The following is a 25,831-nucleotide window of genomic DNA, read 5'->3' on the forward strand; positions in this document are numbered from 1 at the left end:
AATCAGCACAAGATAGTAATTAGATTCTTGTCCCAAAGCAGTTTAAGTATTTTAATACTCTAAATATGTAAGTTAAACATGCCCTTTGCATGTATAGTAGGGAGGAAGAAGTTTTACCAGCAAAATTCTTGCTTCTCACACATACTATGTTACTCTTTAAATGCCAGGAGGTAGATTTCCCTAAAGTAACACACTGTCAGCAACAGAAGCACTGAAGCCATGGCTATGAACCACTTTAAAGCAGATGTATACAAAGTACCCCTGAACCTTCAGCACTATGGCAACACTTGCTTGCTTTATCTTCCAATTTCATTCATTTTCTTCTTCAAATGTTTGTTTACAGTTACTGAGACCCTGCAAGAAAAGAGCCTCGATTATAATGGATAAGAACTTTCAGTTGAAAAGTATGCAGAGTAAGGGCCTCCCTCAACTCAAGCAGCCACCCACTGCAATTTCCAGGTCCTAATCACTAATATGCAGCTCAGAGAGAATGGAGTGCAAAAGAAATGCTGTGAAGTAAAATCCCATGGCACTCACACAGCTCAACATTAAGTTATGTGGACTCTGTTAAAAACTCATTGTTAAACTTCCCATGTCACTCAAATCCACTTCTACTGTTAACTCCAGAAGGAACACGATGTGCACTTTACTTCCAACAAACTTAAATTTACACTGTTAACTATTGTTAATAATGTAAATATTTTAGTATAGTCAAATAACAGGAGAAAGCAAATCCACAACGTTTGTGAACCAGTTCCTTATCTTGAATACACCAGAAGTCTCAGTGCCCTGTTTTCACAGCTCCTAGGCACCACAAACTGGGTTGAAAATGGTGTTTTTTCACATCCAGGAGACCCTTAATTAAGAAATGCAAAAACTTTACAAGTTCTGCAGCCTTATATACAACAGACAAAGTAGTAAGATGCTATCCGCTAGGCAGATATTACTCTAAAAATACCCTTTTAAGGCAAGAAAAGTAGAAGAAATTTTACACAAGAGATTTCTATTCACTGAAGTATAGCTCAGTGACAGTCTACGAAATCACTAACTACACTCAGTAGATGCAGAAAATAACATCCTACATTAAATGAGAGGTAAACAAATTACCCATTTGTCATTAAGAGCATTTCTTCTCTTTACACCGCGCTTTCCATTACAGTGCCAAGCGTTAGTAAAACGCCTGAATTAGAAATCAGCTGTGAAGAAGATGGTAATTCGCTGCAGCAGCAGCCGCCTCAGTTTGGGCGCACGGCCGCTGCTCTCCGGGCTCGCAGGTGCCTGCGGAGGCAGGGGCGGCCCGGCCGTGAGGGGAGCACCGCGCCCCGGCCAGAGCCCCTCAGGCACGGCGGACACGTCTGTCCGTCTGTCCTCCCGGCGCTGACCTGGCACAGCTCTCCCGATCGCGCAGAACAAACAAACGAACTCAGAGGCCAAGGCTGCAGAGCTGCTGGCCCGCACCGAGCCGGCCCCGTGTAGCGGGGCACGGCAGCGCCCGGAGCCAGGGCAGCAGCGCCCGGGGGCTCCCCCGGCCCGGCCGCGCTCCCTCAGCCCCGCCGCCCCCCGCCCGGCCGCGCCCGCCGCCGCTCACCCAGCTTGCCGCGGGACTCCTCCAGCTTCTGGATCTGGTTCTCCAGGAACAGCACGGCCACCCCGAACACCAGCACCGCCAGCAGCTGCAACTTGGGCGGCAGCATAATCCTGAGCAGCCCCATGAGCAGCAGCAGCAGCGCCGCCCGCCCGGGATCACGACATAACGCGGGGCCCGGCCCGCGGGGGCCGGCGGGAGCCGCGGGGACGGCGCGGGCGAGGAGGGACGGAGGGAGCGCGGCCGGGGGCGCGGACAGGGCCCGGCGCCGCCGCTCTCACATCGCCGCGCGCACGGCCCGCAGCGCGCCCGCCCCGCCCCGCCCCGCCCGGCCCGGCCCGGCCCCCGCCGCGCCCCGCCCGCCGCGCGCGCTGCTCGGCAACCGAACGCCCGGCCGCGCGCCCGCCCCCGCCCCTGCCGCCGCCGCCGCCGCCGGGCCCCGCGGTGGGCCCCGCCCCGCACCCCCGCCATTGGGCGGTGCTGCTGCCGCCCCGCCCCTCGCGCACTCCGATTGGCCCGAAGCGGGAATCGCTCCGCCTCCCCCGCCGCGCTGAGCCGCTGGAGCGGGGCGATGTCCCGCCTACATGCGTCCCTTCCTGATTGGAAGGCGCCGATTGAAGTCCCGCCCATCCGCCCGACCTCGTTGGATGCAGGCACCACCGCCTGTGGGGAAACCGCAACACTATTGGTCAGAGCGGCTGTCAGTCACGGGCTGAGGGCCGATGTGCCGGTTGGCAGTTCCCGAGAGAGGGGAAAGGGCTTTATTCGGGGTTGTTTCCGCAATGCCGGACCAGCGTTGGAGAACGGCAGTTTCTCTTGCCCTCCTGCGAAGCACTGCTCTGAACAGAATAAAATGTCTTTGCTGTAGAATTCCAGCAGATACTCTGGGTTAGCAGTTTGTGCTCGCAGTGCCGGGGGCTGGGAGCAAGTCTGTGCTCAGGCGGTGTGTCGGTCACCCGCCATGGGTGAGGTCCTTCCGCGGCCCCCGGCGGCGCTGGCAGGGGCGCTCTGGCTCCAAGATGGCGGCGGCGGCCGAGCTGGGGGCGCTGGGGCGGCGCTGGCTCTGCTGGCTCCTGGGGCTGCAGGCGGTGAGAGCCGATCCGGCGCCTTCGCGCTCGGGGCTGAGCGCGGCTGCAGCTCCTGAGACAGGGAGCGGCTGTGAGGGCGGGGGAGGCGGCGTAAGACGTGTCCCGGGGCGGGAGGCGCGGGCGTCTCCTCCCGCTCCTGAGGCCGTGGCCGCCTCTTTGCTTTCCATGTCGGAGATTGGGCTCTACTTCTGTCCGCTTCCTAAAATAATTTGTATTGGTGCTGCCTTTTTTTTAATAGAGGAAATTATTTGGTGTGAAAACAAAGCAACAGTGTAGCGTAGTTTTGGAGCCCAAGCTTTGAAAGAGCGAACGCTGATGAAATGTGGCACGTCACTTGCTAAGTGTCTGAAATTATCTTGGTCTGATGGGAATTTGCTCTCTGGAGTGTGAGGGGTTTTTTCCAGTCCTAGTCAGAGACATTTATTATGATTAGTGATTTATTGTTTCAGGAAAATATGATAGTTACGATACTAAAAATTGAGTAAAAATATTAGGGATAGAGACTGCCTTCTCTTTATTTCTAACTTTGCTTCTCTGTACTTTTATTCTAAAGATGTTTTGAGCTTGCTATGTAACCAAAACCGCTTGAATGAGGAATTATCATGTAATGGAGCCTTTACTTCCTTTCATACACTGTTAGTGTTTTGGTTGGTTCTTTCTCACACACACACACAGTCCAAAATAAAATCCTCAGGAGAGCACTGGCCTTGTATTCATGGATTGTTTGGGGACCTGCTGGGCAAAGGTGTCAGGAGAGAGGCTGCTGGGAGCCCAGTGGCAATGGCATAGCCCTGTCATTGCTCCAAGGGGAGCAGATGCAGCAGTGACAGTGAAGTGAAAAGATGACAGTAAAGCATCAAAGGGGTGGAAAGCAAGGTGCAAGAAAATGGTTTTAGTTACTACCGTCATTAATTTAATAAGTCAGCCATAATTAATGTGTAGCTTCAGCAGAGTTTGGAATGCTCCTTTGGGGCTTTTTATGCTACTGTGTCAAGAGACTAACTCATTCTCTCTAATAATCACAGCATTTAAAACCATCTTTTAAAAAAATAGTTAATACTAAGTGCAACATTGTATTGACTTTCAGGTGAGTGTTTATGGAGCACAGTTGTCCTCAGAAGCTTGCAGAGAGCTGGGCTTCTCCAGTAACCTGCTGTGCAGTTCTTGCAACCTCCTTGGGCAGTTCAGTCTGAATCAGCTGGATCCCTTCTGCAGGGAGTGCTGCCAGGAAGAAGCTCAGCTGGAAACCAGAAAGGTGAGTTTTGGACCAAATCCCTTGTGGAATAATTTAACATGTCATGGTTTTGATACACGAGAACCTGTGTTATCATCTCAAGAGGAAAATGCATGTGCAGGGTCTGGGTTTGCAGACTTGCCATGCTGCTGTGAAGCAATGTCCCTGTCCCAACAGGGCAGGATTTGTTTCTTGGGCAGCCCTTCCCTGGTGTGACATGACCATAGGTGGGAGCTGTATGCAGATTCTTTTCAAAGGAACATCCATGGGATTGGAAGAGGGCAGAAGAGGGGGATAAGGAGAGTGGGGCTTGGTGACAGCTCCTGCTTGGTCACTGACCCACAGCACCATGGCCAGGATAGCTCAGATCAGTCCTGGGCAACAAAAAGGCTGCTGCAGCCTCCAGTCAGTTCCTGGAGTGGCACAAACCTGATAGGAGCAGGACTGCTCAATTCCATCCTGCAGCAGAACAGCTGGAAATTTTGGGAATATATCCAGATACATCCAGAACAGCTGGATATTTTGGAAATTATGTCTCTAAGAGCTCATGCTGCACTTCAATCTGTTCAAAGCAAAACCTTTCCTTTTTCTATAGTTAATAAATATCTGTGATCCTTAAGGCATGTTATCAATGAAGAATTTTTAGAGTTCATGAAAAGAATACATGTTTTCTAATATGCAGTAATGTAAGAGGGTTCTAGAATATAGTGAAGACAAATTAATCATCAAGAAAGTAGAGGTTTCAAGGATGAGAGGTGCTGAAATCATTTTTAATGGCTAGGAGATAGTGAAATAACTGACATAATGAAATTAATGAGCAAATCTAGCAGGTTTTTCTTGTCAATTAAATTCAGCCTAATATTTAAAAAAGAAAGTCTGCCTTTAATTTTTAATAAAACCACTGATTACAGTGTTAGGTAGAATATATTAAGTATCAAGAAGCATATGTTTGAGATTGGCAGAGAATTCATAGTTTAATTAGTGGCCTCCTAATATTGACAGACTTTAAGTAGTAAATTTTATGCATTAACAAAGTCATATTTCAATACAATCCTTCTGGGACTTGATATGTAAGGCTTTTTCTTTGCTAGGTATGTGAACCTGATAAAGGGAAGTTTGTCTCTGGGGAAGCTCCAGTTCTTTTCCATGTGTATACATATAGATATAGATAGATACATATAGATATATACATATATATATATATACACATATATATACATATATACACATATATATATACGCACACATATATACATATATATATGTATGTGTACATATATATATATATATATATTAAAATATGTACATATCTATACCTATGCAAACACATAACCTGGGGTTTCAGAATGAAGTCTAAGGAAATGTACTGACAGGGAGTGGCAGGACACAAAGAGTCTCCAGCATGCTCAGTGCCAGCTGTGCTGGCAGCAGCAGCAAGGCTTTGTGTCCTCATGTAAAGAGATGCTTTCATTTGCTCAGGTAATATTCTCAGAGTTTTGCCTCTGTGCACAGCATGTAGCACAAGAACTTATGGAACAAAACAATTTCTGTTGTCATTTGATGGGAAAATAAGCTTGGGGAACTATGTTGCATTTCTGTCAATGTAACTTCTGAGAAAAATGTCTTAACAGTTTATCAATAACATACTTAAGGATGCAAGTTAGTTTGTACTGTGAACATTGTATTAATAAAATTTGGATCAAATAACAGAAATTAAATTAATAAAGAGTCTTCTTCATTTCCTGAATCAGACCTAGATTTCATTGTGTGGATAATTACACTTTCTGTGTAGGGATAAGCAAATGCCAGTTTGTGGTCAGGACTTCACATTGTAAACATTATTAGTCTGAAAACTTTTTCTATTTTAGTCATGATCAATGAAGTAAAGTAAATAGCACAGAGCTGGACAGGGTCTCAAGGGTGTTTGAAAAATTCTTTCATAGTGGACCAGATTTCCTTGTATATTCACAGGAAGCAAGAATTTGTATCTTATAAGTTGTTTTTTTAATCTGTTTGTGTTTTACCCAGTTTCATTTTCTTGGGGTTGGGCTTTGTAGTAAATGTGAACAATGTAGACTTTGATTATTACTTTATCTTTCCTTATTTCTGTGATATTTCTGAAGACATGTAATACAAATGATATTTGAGATTTGGAGCTAATATGGCAAGCTTGAAGTATGGGAGTGATTCTGATAGTATTTTCATAGCTGAGTTTGAATGCAGGCTTCCCATATTGTGTGCATGAATGGAAATACTGGATTGTTCTATCATTATGATTTCTTATAGCATCATTTCTAATTTTATTATGAATGCTGTTTCAGAAAGTGGAAATTTTTTATACTGGTGCTACTGCTTAGAAATGTATATTTCAGATCTGGCAATTGTTAGGAGGTTTTACATTTTTTTAAAACTCATAGTTATTTCTCTTGAAGACTAGCCAGTGGAAAATTAGTGTTTGGAGACTGTTAATATTATCTTAACATACTGTATTCAGAATCATCACATTTTGAATTGACTTGTGTTTTTACATAGTGCTGGTTGTAACAGATGTCTGTAATTGAGCTTGAGATTTTACTATTACATAAAAGTTAACAATATAATTTTTAGTAGCTTCTTGCTAAACAAGAATTTTCATGCTAGGTATGCAGACTATGAAAACTGAATGCTGCCTTTTGCTGTAGTTTTTCTTTTTACTTGTTTTTTTTTTCCTGTTACCACAGAAATCAGAAGGCCTGCATGTCAGTGTGAGATGTGTGACTGTGACTGGCACAGGGTGTGGCTGAGCTCCAGGCAGGGGTGCCCTGGGCTTGGCAGGGCTGTGGCTCTGAGCCCCAGGCTCCTCCGCTTCCCCAGAGGTGCCACAGCACCTTGGCTGCCTGCTGCACACAGCCCTGGCAGCTCCTGGAGTGCCAGGACGTGCTTCAGGGTTCTAATCTGACTGTCTTTGCAGCCATGTGGCAAAGATCAGAAATAGGGAAAGCAAGAGTTAGTTTATTGCATGACTTGTGCCTGAGTTCTAAATGAGAATTTAAAGTTAAAGGTAATAGCACATCTGTCTGAGAGTTTTTACATAATTGCTGCTTTTCACAAATGGTCTGTGAAATATCCTCAGGCCTAAAAGTATTTCATGCTGCACAGTATCAGTGCAACCTCAAATGAGATGTTTACAGATTTGAATTGTTTCATAGCCTTGAAAGTGTATTTATTAATCCTGCTCTTGTTATTGGTCCAGTAGTTTGTGAATTGACATTGTGGAAAATAGCTGTGAGATATTCTTGTTACACAAAATTTGTCTTGCTCTGAACTTCTGCTGACACCTGTCCAGTGAAATATTTTAATTACTTCATAATTGGACTGTGGGTAAAATGAAAATTGTTTTGGTTATTTTCTCCTCCTCTAGAGATTTTGTATGCAGTCTGACACTAATTCAGAAGCCAGCTTAAACAGTATTGCCTTAGACAGCTGCAAGTTTTGTGCCTCAGTCTGTCAGATGCAGAGTGCTGCTGGTGTGTAAAACAGAGAAGGATGAAATGGAGGTGAAGCTAACTGTGCGTGAAATTGTAGTAGCAGGAGAGATTGTCCATATTTTGCAGTCGCTGAAAATAGCTGCACTCCATCTGCAGCTTCACACAGGCTGTGTGATCATTTCAGACTCAGCCATAAGCATATTCCATTAATTGTATATTATAATCTTGGATTTGTCTCAATTATATATGCATGTCAAAATCCAAATTGATTTTAAAAATCGGCTCTGTGATAAAATTTGCAATACATTAAATTTTATAGTTGCACTGTGCAGGATTCCTACAACCCATAAAAGTTATCAATATATCTAAATGAAGCTTTGAAAAATATATTTTGCTCACCAATACGTGTTGAACTTCAACATTTTTAAAATTCTACTGTCAAGTATTTGTCATATGGTATTGTTAAAGTGTTTGGTGACTTAGAAAACACGACACCAGGTGTAATGACTAGGTGCTTCTTCTATTAAAAAAACAACAAAGCAAATTGAAAGCTTTCTTAAAACTCCACCCTTTTACATGTATAGAATTCTTAAATGTGCTCTCATGAATTATAAGGAAGAATAAGGTGACAAGTCTGAACAAGAATAATAACATTCTTGTTCGGACTTACTTTTTAAAACTCAAAAAACAGTTTATAAAACTCAAAATAATTGCTGGAAGTAGAATAAGTTGAAGTGCTTTTAATGCTTCTGGTTACTCCTGTGTGACCCAATTTACATTCATTTTTCAGGTTTGTTTTTTTTCTTTTCATTACACTAATTAGAGTGCTACACTCAGATTGCTGTTGACTGCTCTCTTGTTCTGCCAGAGGCTCTTAACATGAATTGGTCTACTCTCATTGGAGCTTCTGGTTTTCAACTCAATGGTTAAAAACAGAGCTACTTAGAATTCATTGACATCTCAGAGATGTAAAGTAAGTCATATCAATACTTACAGAAATTAATTAGAATTTTAGTTTAATTCTACCTGTTTCTCAAAACCCACATCTTTTTCTGAGTTTTGAAGTGTCCTGTAAAGTCTCTTTGATACTTTATAAAAAATCAAATTGTGTTTTTACCTGACTGTAAACTGGAACTTCCTTATTTCTAACATGTTGCACAAAAATGGTTGAAATTCATTGGTTTTCTAGCAAGTGTGACTTCAGCAATAGTGTGATCCAATGACAGCATATTTTATTTAACATTCAAGTAAATAATCAGAACTTTGTAGTTAAGACTAATATGTCATATGATCTCCTTTCAAAGTTTGCTTTTAACTAAGTGTCCCATGCAGTTCATACAGGGATGATTTTCTGGGCTCTATTGAGGGGGAGGTTAGGGAATGTGAGATGACTCTGTTCTCTCTAACTGAGAAAGTCTCTTACCAGTACTGTTGCTTCAAAATATTACCCACAGCCATTCCTTGTATTAAAAGTGTGCTGCAGTGATGTCCTTCTCAAGAGCTTTACCATGTACACTCTTTCCCTTCCCTCTGTACATGATGTTATTGGCAATGAAAATTAATGTTGATAAGAAGTAGTCCTAGATAAGGGAAGTGCAGCTAACTAGTCAATGCCTAAGGCAGAAGTTTATTGCCTTTTGTTTGGTTCAGATTCACCAAGTGTTCATCTCTGTCAGATAAACTAAGATAAAATACATTATCTGTCTGTAATGGGGTAAGCCTTACCCATGGAACAGCTCTATCTGATCTTATCAGTGAACAAAAAAGGTTAGGGACACTATAAATGTGAATTTGCTAAATGTGAGTTTCAGTTGTTGATGTGCATCAACAACTGAGTGTGCAGGTCAATGGAATACCTTTAGCTAATTAAGATTGACCTTGATCTAGGTAAAGCACTGGCATTTGAATCTACATTTGTTGAAGAAACCTCAAAAAGTAAAAGTCTCAAAATTAATTGAAATTTGCCAGGTGAAATAAATATCTCATGAGATCTGTTCTCAGTGTATTCTTTGCAACTCTAAGATGCATTATTTTTTAACAAGAGCACAGATTGGAGAATAAGAGATGTTCAGGGATTCTACTTGTAGAGGTAAGTAGGTGCTCAGATCGAATCAGATGGTACAGTCCAGAACTGAAACCTGACCTGTTCGCTTCCTGTCTGTGCTCTTTCACTTGCACCATTCTGACGGGCTCCAAGTGAGAGCCAGGAAATAGGAGCCCTATTTCTGCCACCCCTCTCTGTTCCACTCAAACTGGGTATTCACACCACCTAATCCAAGTGACAGCTCCAGAGGCCCCAAGTTGGTGGTTGCTCAGCTTCTCCATTTTCTGTCTCACTCTCGTGCCAGATCTCTTGCTCACATGAACTTACACCAAACATTGCAGAGACCAAAGTTAATAAAAACAGGCTGCCAGGAGCAGAAGCTGGTTTGGAACTTTTCAGTGGTTACTGGATTTAAACAGCACAAATGTTTATAGAATCCTGCAAGGAGGGTATCATTTAACACCAAAAGTAGTGGTGGATGACACATTTCCTAAATGCTGAAGAATGGAATAGTAATGCACAACTATATTTTGTATGTACAGAATAAAAAGTCTCTTGAGTCTTCTACTCAAAGCAGAACTCAAAGTTCTGAGGATCTCCAAGAATGCAGATTGTACAGTATTCCTTAGTGAATTCCTCAGTGACTAAACACCATCATTGTGACTTTTTTTCACCCTTACACTCTGCTGGAATTTCCTTCCCCACAAATAAATGAGGGCTTAGATCCTGCTCAGCTTTGTTCAGAGCAATTTGCCTGCAATCCATATCACTAATCACAGGAGTAGCACTCATTCACATAACTGGTTTTGACTGTTGAACTCTGTTTCCACACTCTTATTTAGCGTTAGGCATGTCCCTTCACAGGATAATGAGCTGTCAGTGGCAGAAGTTGCTTTGTTGCTAAATTTACTGATGACATCAGCTCAGAATGATGTGTGTGTGTAGCAGTGACTTCCTTGGCTCGCTGTATTATAGAGCAGTAATTCACAGTGTTCCTGGCAGTGAGGCTTTCTGACTGCTCCCTGTTAACCCACACATTCTTACTCATGTTCTGCCTCCAGGAAAAGGAGAGACAAAAGGCATTTTGAAAACCTTGAGCTGTCCATATAAGTACATTCTCTCCCACAGAAAATATTTTATAGTTTGTATCTCAGTGTATATTCTTGTGAAGGTTTCTAGCTTAGAAGACTAGTTTTCTAGTAAAAGTCACAAATGAACTGCTAGTTAGAAGAGTTTAGAAAAAAAGCAAAAGAAACTTTCAATAAAATCTATTTTTGTTGTAAATTTCTAGGAAGAACAAATACTAATTAACCTGGTTTGCTTTCTGTGTGTGTGGCTGGAACACAGTAAAAATTAAGTTGCATGCTTTCATAAAATTTACCCTATTTTTCAACAGTACCATTTTGCATAAACGAAGGAACTTTGGCCATTAATAATAATAACATCCATATTTTTCTGAAATCTTTTGAAGTCAATAGGAGATGAGGAGCTGTCTTCTGCAGACCTGCTTATATCATAATATGAAATTAGAATTGCAGTGAATTTCATAAAAACAGTGTTTACATTGGAAAGAGAGTTGTTACTAAAGATTTAGTGGAAGATAGTATTTTACCTGAGGCAAGTGAAAATTCTAGAGGTTTAGCTGTAGTCATAAGTTTGTTTTTCTGCTTATTCTCTGAATTTAACTATATTTTTGAAACTGATATTAGGAGAGGACAGTATGCACATATTAGAGAGAATCCAGGTACCATAAAGTGGCTGCTGCCCCTTTTGTGGCTGTGCCTTAACAGCCTGTTTCATTTCGTGTTTTAAGGCTGGTACCATCAGCTGATTACAAACAACTGTAAAATCCAGCCTGAATGACACTTTGTAACCTGTGTCAGACAGGCTCACCTCGAATTAATAATTAGAAGAAAGCAGTGTGCAAAATATAAATGTCATAGAAGTAAAATTAGATATAACTTGTATTTTTTTAACTTTTTTGTCACCTTTGATCTAACAGAATTTTATTACAATCAAGTAGCAATCTCTGTTCAATACCACTCTTTGCAGTTCAGTTTGGTCTGAATTCCTAGGTGTAAACATTAAAGGTTATGTAGCAGGAATGTCACTTTTCTTCTGGAGTCTTCACCATGAGTAACTGTGATAACAATACCATATCAGTGGAGAAATGAGGCACTGCTGGAATTGTGTCTTGCAGAAATTGCTTCAGTTCTCTTCCTAATAGCAGGTGGAAAGTTTTCTTTAAGTTAAAGAAGTTCCTTATTTTTACAATACATATTTTTAACTAGCACAATCCTTATGCAGAAAGGTGTTATTCTGATGTAATTAGCATTCTCTTTCATAATTAAAGCAGGCATGATCAATAATGTGGTTTGTCTCTTTTCATTTGTGAAGAGCCACCTGATTGCATCGGTATGGACTGGTGAAAGAGTTTCAGATGCTTTCCAAAAACTTTTGAAATAAACTGAACTCAGGTTGATACTTTGGAAAAAAATGAGGGAAAAGTTCAAATATTGTCACAGTAGCTTTAGAAAACATGCTATTAGAATGTTATAAAAAAATCTAAGTTCTTTTTATAGATGCAGACATGAATCAGCAGTTGTTTTGGATTTAACATGGACACCAGTAATAGTTTAGAATGCCTTTATTTCATTGCTTCTAGTACTAGACTCACTTTCATGAGCACTAAAACAAGTGAAGCATTGCTTTAAAATGAACCAACTCATGAGTTAAGCATTGTGTAATGAACTGGCTCGAGATGTTTGTGCCTCCATATGATACATGTCATTCTTATTAATGCTTGAACACAGTGGCTGCCTTCACAAGGAAATTTGGAGAGCATCTGCTCTGGACCCAGTGAGATGGTAGATATTAACAACCAGGCTTTTGTGGTGGCCTAAGTGATGCAAATAAACCTGGGTTTTTTGCAAAAGACACCTTTGTTTAGAGTCATAAATGAAGCCAGTTGATTTTTCGTTTTTTGTGGTCTAGCCATCGAGAAAGCAGCTGTTATTCCCAGCATGAATCTGAACCTTTTTGTCTGAGAACATTTGGGTTTCAATTATGGCAGAATTACAAGCTCAAAATTTAGACATCAATGATTGAGCTGTTTTCTTTGTTAAATTTCTATAAGATATTGGCCAGGAGTTATAAACTGGGAGTAGTGAGGTGTTACAAAATGTCTTACATATTTTAGATTTCTGCCGTGCTTTTTGTTCCATAAAAATTCATGTTTGGAATGAAAAAGACTAAGAATAATTTGCAGTAATAAGAATTCAAAAATGTTCATTTTACTGTTGTCCTAAATTTGAGTGTACTTAGCTTGTGATAGACTTACATAAAATAATTAACTACATAGAAGGTTATTTTTTCCTTTGTCTACTTCTTTATACTGACTTCTTGATAGAAAATGCAGATAGCTGTCAGTATCAGAGAAATCAGAATATATGTTTAGTGAGTATTTAAAGGAATATCTAAATCTAGGATTGCTGATAGAACTGTTGAATTTTTTTAAAAAAAGAAGGACAAAGTAAGTGAAGTTTATGAACCCTCTGCCATGTTTCCTCCATCTTTGTAATTACTTCATGTTTTAATTCAAGAGAAATTTTAATAATGCAAGCTAGTATCTGAGCTGTTTATCACTGCCTTTTTTAATTAAAACCTTGAGTTGGGTGGTGAAAAAGATTTTTAAAAGTCTTGTATTTATGATCTCTTGAGTATTGTTTCATAGTATTTCTGGGTTTCAACAGCCAAATCTTAGATTTTTATCTTAAATACAATGTTTAGTTGAAAATGTATCTGTAGCTAGGCAAATTTCTGAGATGCTGTTCTGAACAGATAATGCAGTGTAACATTCTCTTTTCAGCTTCCCATGGAAGTAATGATTATTGATTAGTTCATGCAAGAGAGAAGTTGTAATTTCCCTGCAAATGATTAGAGTATTTGTTATGTTCTAATTCATAGTATTTCAGTAAATACTGAGTTGGCTCTAATCAGAATTTGAAAATTCAGAAATGAACGTGTATTTTTGGCTGTCTATAATGCCTCATGCGATCGGTGAGGGAATGTTAATAAAATTGTCTTGGAGATTTCTGTTTATCATGTGGGGTTTGCTTTTTCAGATGGGCTCATGAAAGTTAGTTTTACTTACTTGTGTTCACAGTTCATATTTTAAGTGAAGCATGAATTTATGTAATTTCAGTAAGGTTATATTTTCTATACTCAGACTTGCACATTTGTTATGAAAACACTGTCTAAAAGAACTTGAAAGCAGAGGTTTTAATTGTCTGTGAAAGGTAATAAATTAAATTTTTTTTAATTAAACTCATTCTGTCTGCTAATCTATAACAGTGGGGTTTAAGGCTTAGAAGGATGTGATTTGGTATACAGTATTATATATCTGTAGTATATATACTATGTGTAATATTAAAATGCCTTACTTTGGAGTATGAAGTTCTGTTTTAGTAGCTGGAAAATATGTTGTCAATTTATTTAAGATTCATCAAACTATAGAACCATTTGCATGTTGCAAAAAGAATCACAAAATAGTCTAAAAGTATGACAGTATGCAAGATAATAAGGTGAATAGTTTTTATAGATATTATATAAAATTTAATTTCTATTTTAAAGAGACTGAATCTGAATATCTTGCATAGCAGACAGGAGGGATTGACATCTAAGTGCAAATATCAAAGTTAGCCCAGCCTGTACAGATTACTTCCCCTAAGGCCTGTTAATGTGATCTGTCCTCCTTCTGCAAACACAATGAACTGAAATCAACCAGTAGCCCAAATGGGAAATTTTAAATTACTGCCTTATCTTTATTATAAGTATTTCACTGTCCAAGTTAGGTTTAAAGTGGAAAGTAAAATTTCATTTAATGAGATTTTGTTAGTTTCTTTGGAAAGGAAGGAATAGTTTTCCTATTACTAATCCATAATTCCTATTGTAACATGTCCAGTTACAATTTTTAGATGAAACTTTGCTTACACCAACAGTATATCTCAAAAGATCTTTTTTGTTGTTTTTGCATTTTTAGTATAATGAATGAAAATTATCATGTACCCTGAGTGAATGGGTCAGTTGTTGCATAATCAGAGACAGGTCTGGAACTGATTCTGTCTAAGATCTTACTTCTAATTAGCATTGACAGAGTATCATATTGTGTCCTCAGAGAAAAACAGTTCAACAGATAACACACAATAAATAAACTAGTAATTTAGTTACTTTTGTCATTAACAGCTTCTGTTTATTATTACAGCTTTATGCAGGAGCTGTCCTAGAAGTATGTGGATGAAAATTGGGAAGGTTCCCTCAAGTCCAGGGTAAGTAAAGCCACTAGTACTCCTTCAAACATGAAATATTGCCACAGCTGAATGACAAAAGGTACTTTTAAGTACATTACAGTAGTCATAAATTCAGTATATTATATCAGTAAAGTTGCATTGACCTGAAACTCATAGAACCGGCCTCCAGTAATTGCTAGATGAAATTAATTGTGCACTTATGGAATGATTTTATTTTCACAGATCCTGCCATATAATTGTTTTATCAGTGGATAATGACAGTCAGATAACAGGAATAGAATACAGTGGAGCAAAAGGAAATTCAGTGCCATCAGTGTCTGGTGGGAGGAAGCTGCAGGAAAAAAATCTGTGAGAAATTTCAAACTGGACTTTTCTTATAAATTAGGGAAGAGCTTAGGTGATGACAGTACCATGGTTTATTTTGGGTTTTTTCCTGAAATGAGGACCCTAATACCATACTCCTTAATGCTGTATTTTGGACATAGTTGGACATAAGTACTAATGTAGCTTTAGAATTTAAAATTGCACAAGCAGCAAGTCTCCATCTACTGTGGGAAGTATTAATACCTCCGTGTTTGAAGGCTGGCTGGCAAAGTGGGGAAAAAAAAGTTTTTAAAACAGGTTACAATTTACATAAGTTGTACTGCATTATATCCTTTCCTGCCACCTCTGCCCACACAGCTGAGTTGAATGACAAGGCCAGAGCAAAGCTCTTTTCTCTTTTCCTCTGTATAAAATGTCCAAATGAGAATTCTTTAAATGACTTGTCATACTGAGGGACGTGAGGAGATAACTTTGTTAGCACAGGAGTCTGTATTATCTCCATCAATGTGCAAATTTAGCAAACATAAAAATATTTCCTACTGTTGTTGCCCATTTGCTCAGCTGCTTTATGGCTCTGGATTTGTGACATGAAAGTGCTCATTTGAGCCATAGGTTTGAAGGAGAAGGTTAAGCTGTTAGCCTGACTCCAGCCTGCATTGTGTGCTCAGTTATCTTCACATGTGGGTCCTTGAAGGAAATGGCCCTCAAATCCTGCTGTGTGCACACTCTGAGACATGTCCCAAAGACTTGGGATGGTGCAAAGGAAAAACTCGAAAATTGTGACTAGTTGTTTCTCCCTTTCAATTCTTGGTTATCTAAACCTCCTCAAATGTTTACATTCCATTTATCATATAGGTTACTTTTTAAAGTGGCTGGATACAGTTCATTGTTTTTTGAAAAGGATCTCTGTTTTGATCACCAGTTTTGATTCGGTACAGTAAGAATTAAGAAAGGACAGAGTAGTGCACTTAAATTTCTTTTTTTATGTTTTCATCACAAATTTCTGCAGCTACTCAATCTAAACTTATCTTAACCAAATTTACAGCTAGGGTATTAGAAGAGGTTGGAAGATGGGATATGTATTAGAAGCATACTTAGAAATTTTTAAAAGCAGTAGAAAATATTCTTTCAGCTGTTGTTTGTCTTCACACTAGTATTAATCTCAGAATACCCAGATTTTCTCCTTTATTTTAACTTCTAACAGAAAGAGTATTTAATGTCTCCATCTTGAGACATTTGTTATGGAAGTTAGGTTGCCTTGAGGCCATGCTGCTGCTTTGGAAGCGTTGTGTTTGTAGGCTTCATTCAGCTGTGTAGCCTGTCACTGACAGTGTCCCATCACAAATATCTGAATCCTTTTCCATGGCTTCTCTGAGGGGTTTGTTAGAGTTTGTTTAGATGGGCTTGGTTTTTCTCCCCAGAATATACACAAAATGGCATTGTTAATTACAGGACTTTGTATATATTAGAATTACATGGATTAGTGTATGTTACTACTGTATTCTGAGATTAATAACTGTGAAGTCTTGGCCTCTGAGTACCTGTGTATATTTTGTCACTTGGCTTAGTCCCACAGACTTGATGTGTCTCAGGCTAAATCTGGATTATGTTTTATTTGGCTAAGGGATGAGCAGTGTTGTTTTGTTGGTTTTTTTGTTGTGGTTTGATTTTTTATTATGAGATTTACATATTAAAATAGTCAAGGATTGAAATCAGTTGAATTAATAAAGGTTTGTAAAAGTTGCACAGTTGGAAGAAGCTGTGGGTTGCTAGGTCCTTGTCAAAGTTTCTTTCAGAATTACTGGTTATATAATCTTTAGCTATAAACAGTTCTCAGTCCACCTGTGTGCCTGAAATGTGAGAATCATTACATATGGAATATATTTGTATATAATAGGAAAGCAAAGGAGTGAGAAATGATGACAAAAATCTAGTCCTCAGCAAGAGGATGGAAAAGTCTGGTCTTCAGCAAATTATCTCAGTCTTGAACTGGATGTTACTGTTTGTAGTGTCACACCAAACACTAAATTTGGCATTTGTGAATGTGGCCATGTCTCTTAGGTGTTTCAGATAGTTCCTTGTGATAAGTCTGATAGCAGACCCCATTTCTGTATGCCTCCTTTAAATTCAGTACTGAAATATTCTTACTGATAAGTTTCCCTTAAAACAAAGTGCTTTATTATAAATGTTGTACTCTAAAATTAATTCCTATATTACATATATTTTGAAATTGTTCTGTATAAAACTGTTCTTAAATATTTATCATTTCAAAGCTCTCCATTAAAGTAGAATATTAAAAATCTAAGTGACAAGATTCATAGATGAAGCAATATCTTAATATGCCAGGTAACACAGTGACAGTTTTTGGTAGACATCCATAAAACTGAGGCTCTGGAACAGAATAATGAATTAGCTGGGCCAGTGATTAATCTTGCATATTTGTTTTAAGTTGACTTTTCAGTGGCAGCTGTGTTCTGTTCACCATGAGATAGGAGATCAGTGTTTAGACTCCCACATTCTCTCCAGTTTGTTTAAAAAACTGAATTAGACTGGGTTTTTTCATTGAACATTCCTTACATATTTCTCTCTATTCTTTTGCTTTTTTCAATAAAATAATTCTCACCTCTCCTTGTGAGTTAAGAAATGGACATGCTCCAGCAAATCTGTTCTGGAAACAAGGTTCTTAATCCCTGCACTCCTGCTGAGTGCAGCTACATTAAATCCTCTGACTTCAGAGTCAATCAGCACTATTGTATCACCCAACTTCTCCAAGTGCTAAGGGAATTCTTTTAGCTACTAAAATGTAATTTCTTATGGGATTGTATTGTATGAAGATCACTCATTTCCTAGTTACTTTAATCTGCAATTCATAAGTACAGACAAAAGAAAGTTAGAAAATTATACTCACCTTAAATCTAGCACAGATAAAAGCATCACTAAAACTCTTGCTAAGAAATATGGGTACTGTAGTGGGAGACATGCATTGCTTTATTGTAATCTTTTGCAAATAGATGACACACAAATTAAAACAATACTTCCCTTCAGATTTAGAAATGGCTCTTGCCCAACTGCTTATACAAAGTACCCTGTCTTTGGGATTTTTTGAAGCTTCTTCTTCAGGTTTGATTGGAGCTCTGTCTTGGATTCATTTCTGAAAGCACGTGGTGCTTTTTATAAAATCATGGACAGCTGCATTGTAACTTAAGAGACTACCAATAGTAGTTATTGATGTGCCATATGAATTCTTAAATTTAAATTTTTCTCTCAAACTGAGGTCTCCAAAAGGTACAGAGCTGTAGTCATTGAAATGTAAATGAGTGCTTGTTGTGTGCTGTAGTTCAGTCTTTTTGCTCGGCTTTCATGGTAACTTTGGAAGCAGACTCATCCCATATTCAAAACTGCAGAGCACGTATTTGTCCCCAGAACAAATGTCTGAGGGAAGACATTGATGCTTTTGTCTTGCCCAGTGATTTACATCTTCATATTTCTAGCAAATATTGCCAATTGTCTTAGCAATGCTCTGCTATTGGGGGCATTACTAAATATTGGAATTTCCTGTCTTCATAAAATGTCCCTCTCTTACTCTAGCTTTTGTTTTGGTTTCTTTTCTTTTTCATGGATTTAACACTTGATAATTGGGAATGCCTCAATAAATTTTTTTTTAATTCAAGTTCATTTCAGGTAAAAAATTGTCAAGTCTGTATGGCCAAGTCCTTTGTGCCTTTTTAGTATAAAATTTTGCAGGATTATGCACTAACTTGTGTCTCCAGTAAAATTTCCTATTTTCAGACAACTTGTGTCTAATAATTCACGGCCAAGAAAGCAGAGTGCCCTTTAGCTTATCTGAAGTAACATTACACTTGCTTTCTGTTTATTCAGGTTAGCTCAGAACAACTGTTTGTTCTGCCTGGGGAGATGTTTCATGTCCATTTTGGGTCAGGAATTTATCTTATGCTGTGTCCTGGTGCACCCCAGAGAACAGTGCAGGTCTGTGCCTGTACACAGGCTTGCCCTTTTGGCCACAGTGATCCTGAGATTCCTGCAGTCTCCACTTAGGGCTCTGGGATTGAACTCCAACAAACTCGTTTTCACAGACTTTCTTATTACACCTCTATGTTTTGTATTGAAACAAATGGACATTCTAACAGTAGCAGTGAGTTCTCCAATCTGTTGTGTTTGTAGGTAAAGGCTGCTCTTAGTTCTTTAAAAGCACTGTTCATTGGGGTGCTCCTACACCCCTGATCCCTCTGTGAGCCTGTAGCTGTAGGTGCTTGTGGGGCTGTCCTGTCTCTCTTCAGGAGCCCCTCAGCAGTGCCTTCAGCAGCAGGGCTTTGGTGCTGCTCATCATTTCCTGCAGCACAAGGTGAAGTGGCTTTGCAAAGCTCTCTGTCTGCAGAGCAGCTCTGACTCCTGCTCCAGGATTTAATCCCTCAGAACGGGGTGTCCTGGCACTGAGCTCAGGGTTCATCTTGCAGAAGTCACGGTGGAAAATGCCTCTCCTGCTCATCCACAGAAAGGGTTCTTTCTCTGTGGTGGGTAATTCCTAAAGCTGCTACAGAGAGAAGCAGATGGGGAGATGGTTTGAATAGGATTTAGTATGAAACACCAAACTGCTAAATAATGGTGTGGAGATGATGGGCAAGTACCTTGTAGAGATAGATGCATAAGAAGCAATGTTGATGTCAGGGTATAGAGGGGACACTTGGAGCAATGTGAAGGTGGAGCAGATGCCCCACATCCCATGATAAGCAAGCAGTCATATGTGCCTAGATGTGCACTGTGGCTGCATCTCTCTTTCTAACCTCATCATTTCAAAGGCTGCTAATTCAACTCAAGGACTGATTTTTGTGGAAAGAAAAAAAAAGCATTTGATGGGGTAATCTGTGTTTTTAACACATGTCAGTATTTGAGTTTCTCATTTTAGCTTCCGAAATTCAGAATATACAAATTAAGTTATTTGTACATTGAGTGTTTTTCTTTGTTGCATTACAAATTCAAGTGAATGATGCAGAAAGTCACTATGATCAGCATTAGAAATAAATATGCCATAACAGAAACTAATTTTGTTCCAGCTGTCTAAAATTCCAGGAAAAGCATTCTGTAGTGCTTCAGCTTTCAGAAGATTTAGACATTTGACATTGATACAAGTGTGTAATAGCTACTTTTAATGTGGCAGAATGTAATGCTGCCTACAGAATACTTTCTTCTTCCACCTAATGCTGTTTCTACTTTATGTGAGCTTGTTCAGTCCAACACTGCAGCCAGAGAACAGCCTCTCGTGTCCAAATAAGCTTTCATCAAATAATCTATCACTCAAGTAACAAATCCTCACACCTGTTACAAGCTTGGAGTGCTGTAACCTGAGGTTCCTCCCAAAGGCAATTTTTTATTACAATCAAGTTCCAGAGTTCAGATTTGCTTCAGAAACTCTATCCATTTTACTATGCTCTTGTACCATTTTGCAATTAGTCACCCACTGTACTGACTGCTTCTTACAACCCTCTTTTCATATAAAGCTCTAGAGACTGATTTCAGCTTTAGATTTAGGTTGAAGAAAAATGTGGAAAAATTCCTCCAAAAACATTTCAACAGTCTGTGGACTTAACAAATAATAAGAAATGTCTGTGCTGCTTTTTTGCACATTACTTTTGATGACAACCAAGGCAACATGTCACAAGGGCATAGGAAACACTGAAGCTGAAAATACATTTTTGAGTTTAAATCAGAATCAAACTGCAGTATGTGAGCAAGTACGGGTTATTTTGTGCTATTTGAAGTTGTTATGCACAGCTTACAATGACATCAGTGCATAGTCTGTAGAAGGAATAAAGACAATTTGAATGAGACAACTCATTTTCTTCAGGGGCCTGGTACATCTGGCAGCTCCATGGGCCATTGGTATTTTTTAAAGTTGTTTATATTGTGTAGTAGTTGGTGCAGCAAGCAGTGTATATGATTTTTCTCTGCACTGGGAGCTCGGTGAAAGAGGGAAGAAAGTAAGTGCTACTGTATAACCATGCTGAGAAAGTGTTAAGGGAACTGTCTGCAGTAATGTAAGGATAGGTGCAAAGATGCCAGGGGATATCTGTGCAATTACTGAGGAAAGCACTACACTTTGTCAAGCAGTATGAAACATTAGTCCTGAGGTTGCACTCATCTCCATGCACCAGCTGGATGCACTGCAATTTGTGAGAGATTCATTGTTGTCTAACCTTGAAAAAGCAGCTTTAACATGCAGCTGGCACCCTTGTAGGAGTCTGTACTGACAGGGTTCATCCTTGGGGAGATGCTGCTGACAGACTCCAGGAGCATCCTGAATCCACTTAATCTCTATATAGACACTAAATTCAGCTTTTAGCATGTGAAAAGGAAGAATGAGAGCTGTTATTTTCTAAATAAATTTTAAATATTTCTGGAACTCAGACATTCATTAGGGTGAAGTGCTAGGAAGTAGGGGATTATGCTCCCACTTTGTCCTGAAGTACTTCATACTGTCTTTTCAGAATTAATGCAAGGCCTGGTTGTGCTGCAGTTCATAGCTGCTGCCAGGTGCTGCAGGTGAGGAGTGGAGCAGCAGCAGCTCCCCTCAGACCTGCCTTCCCTCACAGCCCATGGAGCCCTGACACCGGCTGCCTTCAGCAGTGTCAGGAGAAAAGGAAATACGAGCTTCTCTTCCTGTTTTCTGCTTGGTTTTCTTGCTGGTTTTCAACACGTAATCTCAGAGATCTCTGCAGGACAAGACTGACCATCTTGTTCACCAGGATAACACCTCTGCCCACGGCTTCCTGCGTGCCTGGCCTGCAGAGCTGCAGAGTGGGGAGGGTGCTGCTGAGATGGTGTCACTGTGAGCCTCCCTCCCAGCGCTGATCCGCAGCCAGACTCCCATCACTGCCACGCTTTTCCTCACATTGCCTAGCAGCAGCATATGGGCCAGGCTGCTGAAGGCTGCCAGTTGGGTGTGCAGATCAGCTGCCTTCCACAGTTGCACTGGTGTTCAAGGAAAATCCAAACAGACAGAATTCCTCTTTGGATTACCAGCAAAAATAGGTGTTCCTTTGGCGTAATAGGCTTAGTATTATTAATTTTATTAAGGAAGTAAGATTTTAGCATTAAAATATCTTTTAAAGCATAACTAAAAAAAAATTGGGGAATACTAATTTGACATAATTTGACATTTATGCAAGTAGAGAAGAATTTGATTTTCTTTCTTTTCTCCAAATTGTAGCTTTCGTCAGGAGTGATAAGCCAAAACTCTTCAGGGGGTTGCAAATCAAGGTAAGTAGTAGCCTAACTTTTTTGTTTGTGATGTTAAGAAGCACTGTGTTTGGTGGAGACAGTCTTGTGGACTGTTCCCTATTTGCTGATCAAGTAATCCTTCAGTAGAGGACATATATTTGCATTGCCAGTGTGAATCTTTACAAGTTCCTGTTAGTAATGTTGATTTGTTTACTGCTCGGTAACTGTTTGGTACTAATTCTTTGGTGGTGGTGAGGTTCTGGTTTATTTTATTGTTATTTGGTTGGTTTTAATCCAAGAAAAAAATTATTATTATAGCAGACGGGAAAAGAATCTGAGGAATGTTTATATTCTGTTCTTACTTTATAGATATCTTGGATTTACTCAATTCTGTCATAGTTTCTCCTGTTTTGTTCTCCCCTAGTTTTCTTACAGAGCTGCCATTTCCATAACATTCAGTGATTCTTGGATTTTTCTTCTCCCTTTCAGAATTCCCTTGTTGTGTTCTACTGTGCTGGTTTTTTCTCTATATACTTCAGACATCCAGCTTTATAAAAATGCATATACTGAATGGTGTTTCTTATGACTTGCATATATGCAAAGTTGCATAAGCTACACTGCCTTAAGCTCCAACAATTCTTTGGTTTCAAGATCTAATCTCAGACTTCACCTTCCTCTTAAAATCCTGTGTGAACTTCAAGTGTACTTTAAAGATGCACATCTTGAGTCTCACATCTTGTGCCTGCCATCTCCGTTGCCCAAATGGCACCATCTGCAATCACTTCATAGCTGTGCATGGCTGCAAGAAGTGATTTGTCCTCTCAGCAGCAGATTCTATGTAAAACAGATTTCCTCTGTCTGTCTCACGCGTTCATGTCTCCGTGTCCTCCAGTTTCTTTCAAAAGCTTTCTCTCCTTCTGTACGTCTGTTTCTTTTTTTTTTTTTACTTTATAGATTTATTGAACATCAAAGCAGTCTAGATTATGATTGGTATCAAGTACTACCAGAAAAAGAAAGTGCAAATGAATGTGTTTATTTCACAGGACTTTTGGAAAACTCTATAGAGGTGCCACTAGCTTCATTAAGTAAAATCAGCTAGGTTAGCTCAGCTGAGCAAAGTGGAATACTCCTGGGAAAATCTTTCCATAAACTTAAATGGTCAGAGCTTTCTGATACTGTTAAAAGCTTTTATTTGCATTACTTAATTTGGAACTTAGTGAGTTTGAGAAGCGCTGAAGAATTATGTTACCAGCAAAGCATAGTAGGCACAGATACAACACAGCAAGAAAGAATGTGATTACATTAGAAATTGATAGTACTTCGACCTGTTAGAGTGACTCAGAATTTCTAAAATGGTAAAAAGGCTGTTGATCATATAAGAAAAATCATTCATTATCAAAAATCTAGCTTTGGTAACTTAAAACAATTGGAGTAAATGCCTTCCTTCAAAGGCAGGCCAATGGCAGTGCCCTCTGCGCAGGCATTAACTGCTGTGGCGCACCAAGCAGAACAAGGAGAGGTTTCTGACACCCAGCACCACCCCCCTTCATTTGACTTGTCCCTCCACTTTCCTCTCTGACATGAAATGCAAGTCAGAAGCCTGAACTGATTGAAATAACTAGAGAGCAGGGGCAGTGCTAGTAGGGAGGGTGCATTTGCCAGCCAAGGTGACTGACTCTCCTTTCCCCCAGTATGTGCGTGGCTCTGACCCTGTACTGAAGCTGCTGGACGACAGTGGGAACATTGCAGAAGAACTGAGCATCCTCAAGTGGAATACAGACAGCGTGGAGGAATTTCTGAGTGAAAAGTTAGAACGTCTGTAAATCATTGCTTTCTGTCCTCTTTCCTTTTCATATTTTGTCATGGTAATCTCAGATGAAGTGCACTACTATTGAAGAAACATTCCAGCATCTGCATTCATTTTAAAATATCAGTTGTGCTGTACTACATCTTGTAATTAGAAGGGAAGCTTCAGCACACATATCTGACAAGTTGACAAATAGCTTGTCTTAACATTATTATGTCAGCTCTTAATGCATTTATCACTAAGAAAGCTTTGTTTCAAAGTTAATTATGCAAATCTCAGTTTGTTATAATCAGGTCTGTTTTTACAAATGCTCTTCAAACTGAAGGGCTTCAAATTATAGAAATGATTACCATGCTTTTTGTCTGCTGCTCTTTCTTAAGGAAGTTAGAACCAAATGCAACCTATCTCCCAAAGAAACTTGGCTACTAATGCCCTTTTTTATTTGTATTTGAACTGTCCTTTTGTAGAAGCCTTGTTTACAGTGAGTACCTAATTCACAGGTTTGAAAGCTGATGGAGGAACTCATGCTCTGATACTGTGAAACATTTATTAAGTGCACTTTAGTGAAGACTACATAGAAAACCTCTGAGGTGTATGAAGTCAGATGTCAGGTGTGCTTTACATCAAGTGTTTTGCTTCAGAAAGCATGAGCTATAACTCTTGAAATAGCTTTCCTTCCAACTCTCAGAAGTTTATTGGAAGTTTGTTTATGAAATTAATTTAGAAACTGTTCTTTAAAATGTGTATTTTTTTTCTCAGTTGAAATTTATGTGAACAGGGAATATAGACAGTATGTATGGTATTGAGTCAAATCCACTAAGACTTGTTGGGTTTTTTCCACTTAGAGTCAATAAATATGGTAATCAAAAATAATGTGGTGGTTTTGGTTTTTTTTTAAGTCTAATTAGCAAATAAGTGTTTGCTGTAATTACTTCATGCTCACCAGATTTGGGTTGGATGGGTGTTATGCTATGAATTGAAGTGGTACACAGTTTTTATATTCATATATAATTTTATATCTCAAAATTTTCTCAGTTATTTACAGACTTTATTCCCAGCTTTTGAGAAGAAATCATCAGATTCATAGCAGAACAATAAACCTGGGACTGAGACCATACTGAACTACCAGAAGTAATGCCCTAAGGTTATTCTTCAGGCATAGCATTTGGAGTTTTTATTCCCAAAATATTCTTATAAACTCATGGAGATTGTGTGCAGCTGACTCCTGTTCTTGTGAATATGCTCCTGTCTTCCAGGTGACTCAGTGTGAGACAGCTACAATAGTGGTCACCACTGTCTTGGAGAAACACGATCTGTACATAAAAAGCACAAATCTGCAGCTTGTGCTGACTTAGCACAGTCAAACATGGATTTGTTCTTGGGACACATGATGTGTTAGTCAGCAGATGAGCTACAACCAAAACGTGTGGCATGACAACCCTGTAACCTGGTAGTAAAAGAATGCTGCCATCCACTGGTCTTCCACTGCACTGACTATATCCAGTACTTGCCATTCCTGTGTTTGCTGATTCCTATTGCACATACTAACCTGGCCTTGGATCCATATTCCCATAGTTGAAAAGCATGCACAAGGTACATTCCTGTAATTCCCTACACACAGGGACATGTTCAGAGTTCTCCCTGATTCTGTTACTGGGCTGCTGAGCCCTGATGCTGCTCAGTCTGCAGCTTTAGCAAAAGCTAATTACCTGCACTTCCTGACCTGCTGGCTGCTCT

General features: G+C 39.5%; 2 protein-coding genes across 2 annotated transcripts in view; one reads left to right on the forward strand and one right to left on the reverse strand.

Moving 5' to 3' along the window:
• The window catches only part of HS2ST1 (heparan sulfate 2-O-sulfotransferase 1), a 78,166-nt gene extending 76,273 nt beyond the window's left edge, over positions 1–1,893 (reverse strand). Inside the window, exon 1 of the mRNA XM_064719549.1 lies at positions 1,589–1,893. Coding sequence (XP_064575619.1) covers positions 1,589–1,712 — 124 coding nt within the window. The 5' untranslated portion in view covers positions 1,713–1,893. The remainder of the gene's footprint in view (positions 1–1,588) is intronic.
• Positions 1,894–2,559: 666 nt separating this feature from the next.
• Positions 2,560–24,967, forward strand: SELENOF (selenoprotein F). The gene is made up of 5 exons (XM_064720224.1): positions 2,560–2,673; positions 3,761–3,928; positions 14,682–14,745; positions 22,277–22,326; positions 23,979–24,967. Exons 1-5 carry the CDS (start codon positions 2,605–2,607, stop codon positions 24,108–24,110), a joined length of 483 nt encoding a protein of 160 aa, XP_064576294.1. The 5' UTR covers positions 2,560–2,604; the 3' UTR covers positions 24,111–24,967.
• The last annotated feature ends 864 nt before the right edge of the window (positions 24,968–25,831 follow it).

Source organism: Zonotrichia leucophrys, chromosome 8 (assembly GCF_028769735.1).
Source record: "Zonotrichia leucophrys gambelii isolate GWCS_2022_RI chromosome 8, RI_Zleu_2.0, whole genome shotgun sequence".
NCBI lineage: Eukaryota > Metazoa > Chordata > Aves > Passeriformes > Passerellidae > Zonotrichia > Zonotrichia leucophrys.